At 43.1% G+C, this 7,949-nt stretch overlaps 1 protein-coding gene and 1 long non-coding RNA gene across 2 annotated transcripts; one reads left to right on the plus strand and one right to left on the minus strand.

Moving 5' to 3' along the window:
* Positions 1-234: 234 nt before the first annotated feature.
* Positions 235-3,713, minus strand: LOC131877394 (clavesin-2-like). The gene is made up of 4 exons (XM_059223042.1): positions 3,455-3,713; positions 1,469-1,617; positions 1,190-1,411; positions 235-1,122 (listed from the first exon to the last, which is right to left on the minus strand). Exons 2-4 carry the CDS (start codon positions 1,604-1,606, stop codon positions 484-486), a joined length of 999 nt encoding a protein of 332 aa, XP_059079025.1. The 5' UTR covers positions 1,607-1,617; positions 3,455-3,713; the 3' UTR covers positions 235-483.
* A 488-nt stretch (positions 3,714-4,201) lies between these two features.
* Positions 4,202-4,840, plus strand: LOC131877401 (uncharacterized). Its single transcript, XR_009372880.1, has 3 exons — positions 4,202-4,534; positions 4,685-4,739; positions 4,806-4,840. It is a non-coding gene; the product is annotated as an uncharacterized LOC131877401 (long non-coding RNA).
* Positions 4,841-7,949: the final 3,109 nt, after the last annotated feature.

The following is a 7,949-nucleotide window of genomic DNA, read 5'->3' on the forward strand; positions in this document are numbered from 1 at the left end:
AATCCGCATTCATTGCAGGAACGACATTTTACTACCATGAAACAAGAAGAGGGCGCCGCGTATGGGAAAAATTGGACCGAATGATTGAAGCTCCCATTTCCGAACCTCAATGAATTGAAGGTATAATAATATCAATTAAAAGAAAAATCGTCTCACCGTTTGAAAGCTTTGTGTATCCAGAGCTATGGGAGAACTAAGCTTGGCTACACCAACTATTGGATTGAATTAGTCTCGTTGATTTTGAATACGAACTCATGTATATTTCAGTCAAGTGGCGCTTAGGCCTCGCAATGGTATTCTTATAATTGCACTTACGTAAACCGCAAAGTTCATACGTATTTTAAAATTATTATCACTGGAGTATCGCGACGCTTCGCTTTTCGATTGAAGCTCACGACATTCCACAGTTCTACAAGATGGGTTGACAATTGGGACATTATTGACAAATGCAAACAAATGATTCTGAGAGCTTCTGGGATCGGCTCATTTTCCGCCAACCAAATAAGACCAATAGCTCGTCGAAGGCTTCTTCAGACCGAGAGACTCTTCCAAGGGCGCCGGATGTTTAGTCTTCAGGCTGATGGCATCCATTTCTAACAAATAATCTCTATTTTCCAACAAGGTCTGAGCCCAAGCTTTGGCCATCAAAGCCATGGAAAGATCGGCCGATCCTCCCAATTCAACTGGAACCGCGTCAATGCCCAACTTTCTAGCCACTTTCACATCGTCCGAATGGGTCGATATCCGATTCCGGATCTTTGAACTGAGCAACGATTTCAGGAACTCGACCACGGCCCACACGCCAAAGGGCAAATGAACCAGATTGATGTCACGATGTCTGATAGCCAGATTCTTTTCGCAGGTGCCGAAGATTTTGGCCGCATCCGACGGACTCCAAATTTGAACATGGGCTAAGGTGACGCCTTTGGCGTAAAAGACGTAGGTCAGGCCTCGAATTGTGTTCTCTTCATCAGCCATCAACGTCTCGAACGTAGCCATGAACACCCGCATTATGTCAGAGTTGGTGTGTCGAAGGATATCTACATTAGTGGAATTATTCACAATAACCCGACGTCCTTTGGCGTCTCTTTTGGGGAGAACGAAGACAAAGCCAGACTCGATCTGAAACAATAGACTTTATTAGGTCCGTGATTCAAATAGATTCAAATTTCGAGTCGAAGATGCTTACCAATTCGGCAATGTGTGGTTCGGTGGGGTCGAGTTTCTTGAACCAATCGGGGTTCTCGTCCCGCATCTGAATGAAGCGCTCCAACACTTTCATGGATTTGTCCACGTCGAATTTTTGGGAGCGGAGGAATCGAAGCAAGAACACCGAATCCGTCGGGCACTGGGTCAACTCGGGCCATTCCCCGATCCTCTGTCTCATGGTTTGAAGACCCTTCTCCCGTTTCTAAACGAGCAACAATCAGGCTTCGTTCCCTTCATTCCTCAGCCCTATCTTACGTACCTCTGGCGTTTCTTTGAGCTCTTCCCGGGCAATGGTTTCCAATTCCGGGGACAAGTTCCACTGGTAGCGATCTATGGCAGTGGAGATCAGGGCCATGGAGGATCTAGACCCCCCTTGACTTTTGGGTTTGGGAACCATGCTAGTTGGATCTGAAAGAATAACCATCGGGAGACTGACTCGCACACCCGAATCCAATTGAAAACCACCGTACAATGACGAGAATCGAGATGGAAATTATCAAAGCGTGTCATCATGACAGAGCTAAATGAAGGTAGGGAGAGAGAGAGAGAGGTGCGCATCGCATCATCATCCAACCAACGTCACACCAATCGATGTGTTTACCTATCTATCTAGTATCTCCCTCGTCCAGCCATCCAAAATGGCCCCATGACGCCCAGAGGTACAGGAAATCCAATGAAATGATCCAATAGACGAGAATTTATTCGAACTAGCTCATTGTCTATTGAAAGAACTTTTCGATTCGTTGGGTAAAATTAGCCATATCGCTCTCCAGATGCTCGACCGTGTTGTTGGTGGTCTCGATGTCTCCGATTAGATCAGCCATCTTACGATCGCCCGTTTGGCGTTGGCGTTGCCATAGAGCTCTCAAGCCTTGGAGCGTGGCCTCAAATTGGGCCCGGAGTTCAGTCTCCCATTGTTCATAGTGCGCGTCCATTTCGGCGCGTTTGGCATGGCCGATTTCAATCCATTGTTGGACCAGACCCACTAAATGCTCTCGCCGACTGGGCGAGGTATTGAAGGACAGGGATTCGAGGTCAATATCTTGAGATTCGGAAACCTTGGGGTCTAGGTCTTGGACCTCTTCAGCGTCGTCCTTTCCCATGGTACTTAAATTTGGAAGGGTCTTTGTACTCTCTCCTTCCTTTTCTTTGATTCGAGAAAAGAGGTATTTGTTGGTAAGCGGTTAAACCGGTTAACCAGTCTTTCCACATGAGGTGGAGGAAAAAGCGCCAATATGTAGTCAAACAGAGGAAGTCTAACAAAAAAGTGCAGTGTCCAGCACAGAACTCGGGTCGTTTAGTGAACTAGAGTCGGGTCACAACGCCAATCTTGTCTCTGCTAACTTTCTTGGTCTGGTTTCTCACATGGTTCATAAAGAAGTAAATTAAGTTTGACGAAATTCCATGAAAATACGATAATTTATTGTGATGAACCTCAGAGTCCCTCCTAAAAGGCTATCGGAGTACAGGGGACTACGACTCTAATCCAGACTTGTAAGTAAGCCTCCTGTGCATAGAAGACTATTTTAGGCATTTAGGACTATTTCAGACATTCCTTTTAATACACACCTTAATTTTAAGATTTTAATTCTTTCTTGGGTGTTCAATCAAATTGATTTAAAGTTTGCGATTGCTTAAACCAAGCTTTAATTCCGAAAGTTTTTCAGATGCTCTTTTGAAAATTGTGTTATCTTATTTTTCGGCAGTGCTAGAATTACTAGAAAACTTTAGACGACGTAAAAACTGAAAGCCAAAATATAGAAGTACTGCGAGCGACTTTTCCTCTAACATATACGAAGTCCAAATTTGGTCTACCACCCAAATAATCTAAAATATTGACGAGCTCGACCCATCATTACAGGCCTGACGAAGCCTTTTTCCGAGTCGGCAAATGTGATTCTAGAAAATATTCTTGTCCTGTCAATACAAGTAACAAGAACAGATATCAATTCAACAAGAATAAATTCAGAAGGCAGGGATTCATTAGGCTCTAAATTCAGAGAATCTTTCATAAAAATGGAAACCTCCGACCCTGCTTGAACGGGATTTGAACAATCACTGGCGTCAAACTGTTCGATCCACACATGATCTCATTTCAAGCAGCGAGTATGTAATTAATAATCCCAATACTTTCATGGCAAATTCAAGAGTATCATTTCCTCAAGATTCATACAAGCAGTGGCTTGTAGCTCACAGGTTTCGTCGATCAAAACTAATTCACCAACTTAAAATTGATATGCCTTACCAGACTGTGTAAAGCTCCTGTGGCACCGATAACTCCTAGAATATTATTCCTATGTATTTAGGAATGTCACCAATTCACTTCAATGCCCACAGTTGCAACAAACACTTCAATCGATTTACTGTTTACGATTGAACGAGATTTCCTCAATTTTCCACAGGGACAAAGAGCTGCCAAGTAACGAGGTCTTCAAGCTTTGAAGGGGAGGCCGGGTTGTTCGTTGCTCAGGAAAGGAGGATCTAAGAGTGAGAGAGCTGTATTCACAAAAAACGTCAATTTGGATCCCAAATGAGTCGAGCAAGTCCTCACGCAGGAGTGAGCTCGCCGAGCAGCTTGGCCGACTCAGACTCGCTCGCCATGGGCAGGGTCGACCTGCCTAGCATTCCACCCATCCAAAGAGTGCTGTTAGACATCATCCTAAATGCTGGTTAGAGAGAGAAAGAGCTCTGATAAAGATACTGATTTCCATCCCATGGAGAGGCAATATGAGAGGTGCTCTCTCCCTGTGGTTAGGATTCTGATCTGCTCTCTCGTCCTTGGCCTGAATGGACCTAACATTGAAATATGTCATTTGATTGCTTTTAGGTGGCTTGGCGTCCAATCATCGCCTCATTTCATAACGCTGTCTTGCTTGTGTAATAGGTACAGTTTTTGCTCAGGATGAGTCAACAAATGCCAAATTTTTGTTGGTGCTGAGCATTTCGAGCAAGCTGAACACATTTAATAATAGCAGCTTTGATACGTAGCAGACATGAATTGCACTATTGCTGACTATGAACCATAAATATTTGATCACAAACTCCGGCTCAAGCGCAACATAATCGTTAACTCAAGTGGATTTGTTCTGCAGGACAGCCCTTTTGACGGGAAATTCACCGGATATTTTCCATTTGCCAACGGGGTTATCAAAAAGCATAAAGCTAACTGGATCCTTGGGCCTTTATGTCTTGTCGCAAGTGAAAGAAACCTTGAAACAAAGATGACACACATTTGTCTATGTGTTACGAAGATGGATGATAATTGTAAAATCACCAGCCATGGTGCCTTGTCATTCGTGAACGAGGGAATCGGACGCGAATCAAGGTGACAAAAATGTTTCAAATGTTGCAGCAGAATTGTGTAATGAACGCAACACCTAATGTGCAGAAAGAATCTCTGATGGAGTTTCCACACATTCTTCACTGGCTCGCCTTTGATGTCGATCAACAAATTAATTGTCTATTGGCCTTCCAGATTCCGATTGACATTTCGTTGATTCGAGAAAGTAAATGACGATGCAAGATTACTCGTAAGTCTCACAAGTAAAAGGGTTGCAATTTCATTTCTGGATTTGGAATGACTATTTGGATCGCAGAGGTGGGCACCACAAAAATAGTGCATACCGCTTTGTATTACACAACCATTGGGCAAATTGAAGAATTTCATAGGTGGGTATTTAATCGCTAAGCTATTTTATCTTATATTAAGGGTCTGATTAATAAAAGAAATATTGCATTTTTTCTGTCCGCTAATCAACCGTGGGTTGTTTTGATATTTGATATTTTTGTAAGTCAATTCCTTATTGAATTGGCAGTTTTTCCCTTCAGTTACTGAACAACGACGTTAACACAATGCTTAGTGTTGTTCTCGTTAATGATGCAGGATAAAGTAAGGACTACAACCATTTCGTCATATCCTATCGGCAAATTTGCCCATATCATTCGTCAAAAATTCATGATTAAAGGATCCACATACTTCCTTTTTGGCTCGCATTATCAAAAGGTAGCGGATCAAACATGAACTAAGTTAGCCTTACAATCAATGGGTTAGCGATAAACCGATGACACCACCATTCTTAATTCCTATCAATCTATATCGTTCGATAACCAATGTGGCCTCCACTCCACTCAACAATTTTCCCGATCCTGTTCGGTACCTTTGATCATTTGATCATGTTTACTAGACACCGTAGAGTTTGCTTTATATATACAAAATGGGCCCAAAACTTTTTTGACACAATGTACAGCAGCCTGGTTCACAATCATTGAAATTCGAAGATTCCCTGACTCATTTCAGCGATTTTTACTTGGAATTAAACGGCACTGAAGAAAGAATGGAACCCCTCCTATGAAGCTAAACCCATAATAAGCACTAATGGGTAGGGTTGCATAAGTCTAGACATTTTTTTTGTTGCCATTATTCATTTTTTTAACTTCAAACTTCTACTTCAAGTCTGTTTTAGCTGAAGGACATAGAGAAAAAACTGCTTGAAATATGAAATCATCGCATGAAAATGTGCCAATACACGTTTCCTGCCTTCGAGTTATTACAAAACTGACCCTCTTATGTTTTTGTGGCAATTTGCAAAAGTCTTAGAGCCATAACCAAAATTACTTATCCTAATCTAAGTGGACCAGGCTGCAAAGCGTAGCCACAAATCGAAAACTCATTCAAGTAAAAAGGCAGTTTTGGCCTCTTGACCAGGACTATTTCTCGGTATTTGTGGTTGTCTCTCGAGTCTAGTTCCAGTTAACTCACTTCAGGACTCCATTTCTGGGAGAGTAAATGTTTGGTCTTTTTTAAGTGGATTAATCCCTTGGCAAGAGGCATGGACTTTGACCAGATGAGCAAAAAAAGTACGACCTAGAGGAGTGGCCTTTTTACATTCTTACTTTGTGATACTTTTCCATTTTGGTCTTGAGGAGGAGGGGGGGCTGTGAGGGTGGTGTGCAACTCTCGTAACCTTTGTTCAACTTCCATTTGGGCCCATTTCCCATCTTCCTTGCTCTATAAGGGGATCCAAGGTCGTTCGAGACATACAATTTTCAGTCCTCACTACGGATGAGAGAAAAAAAAACGAAACGAAAGAAAGAAAGAAAAGAGCCTCCCGGGCAAGTATTGTACTGTGGAAGAGAATTCAAGGCCTCTTTCTCGATACTCGAAGTGCTTCGTCATATCTTGGTTTTATTTGATCTATGATCTCATTCCCAGTCGTAGAAGATCAAATGACTACGACAGACCTGTCGATATTGAAACGAGTCCCCTTGTGCCCCTCTTACTTTACGCCCTACAAGTTCTTTCCATGGGAATGGATCATTGCGTGCCTGGTCTTGAATGGAGGAAAGATCGCGGTGGTTTTTCCCTTCATCTTCAGGCGACTTCATTCCTAACCTTTCCCTAGAGAGAAACCCAGATCCTTGAAACCTTGGCTCTCGTGATGTTGGCTCACAGACATAAGCATAACCATTAGGGCATTGACAATATCACGCTAGTCCAAAAAAAAATACAGCCACCCCTCTCTCTCGCTTGTAGGCCCATGCTACGTACATATGTGTTTTTTAAAGCGACAGAGACATTAACTGGATTAGCTTCTTCGTGTCAGGCCTCTCGGTCGTTCTGAGTACCAATTAGCTTCTCGTTCATTGGGATTGCGTGTATACAATGGACGGACAGTGCTCCGTGTGCAAGTGAGACCCGTCTATTGAATACGATGTGAGTATGTCTGTGCCAGTCTTGGAGCCGGAGAATTTCGAACGCGTGTTGGGTACGACGGAAGATAACTAGTGGGAGAAGTTAGTGTTTGAACTGAAGGAATCCTGACTACTTGTTCCACTAGTGCATGCACCATTGGTAAAGAGGGCGAGGCGAGATAGACGAGCCCTCTTCCTTCTGGATTGTGAACTATCAGACCAACACAGGACCCAGAACTCCTTCTAAGCTCCCTGTGTACTTCCATCTAATATATTTACGTAAATACGATGTCTGTGTGGAGATCGAAAGTAAGATGAGCTCCAATCGCTAATGCTTTTCCTGACGGTTGCCTCGCAACGTCCATCCAATAATGATGAAGTATACGAGGTATGCGAGGCTCCCTATTCCATGTTTGGGTAGGTACTTGGTCAATCACATACGGTTCAGAAAGTACGCAGCTCATGATTTCCTATGATCATGTACCAATGATGGCAAAGAGGATTATCGCTTTCCTAGTGTTTGCTCACTTGCTTAATTCTTCTCCTCGGTGACGGTTCCCTCAGTGTTGGTTTCTGGGTTAGTAATAGCATTGCTAGTGTTCCCAGATGAAGAAGTGAGTGCCACAAGGGCCAGCAATCCTACTCGAAATAGGCAGGAAATAAAAGTTCCTTAAGCCTCCGTTTCCAATGGGCACCCACTCGGTGGGTTGGACCTTGCGCCTTGAGAATGGATCCTAAAATAAATTCTGTGCGAGGTCTTCGGAAATCAAGAGGCATTCTTTCCACTTGGTTGGGACCACGAGAGGCATGCACAAGAAGTTAGAGGGGCTGGATTTTTACAAAGATGTGAGTCTGTGTTGACTGTATGTATATAAAACTTGGTTATAGATCAAAGTGAAGAGGCCTCATCTCATTGCCGAGGCAATATACAGTACAAGGACATTACCATATTGGGCTATGGTTAAGGCATGGTTGATTCGCTGAAAAATGCCCTGAAGCATGACATGGACATTACCTATTGGGCCTCCAGAAAGGCATTGCAAATGCCA

Source organism: Tigriopus californicus, chromosome 3, assembly GCF_007210705.1.
Source record: "Tigriopus californicus strain San Diego chromosome 3, Tcal_SD_v2.1, whole genome shotgun sequence".
Taxonomy (NCBI): Eukaryota; Metazoa; Arthropoda; class Copepoda; order Harpacticoida; family Harpacticidae; genus Tigriopus; species Tigriopus californicus.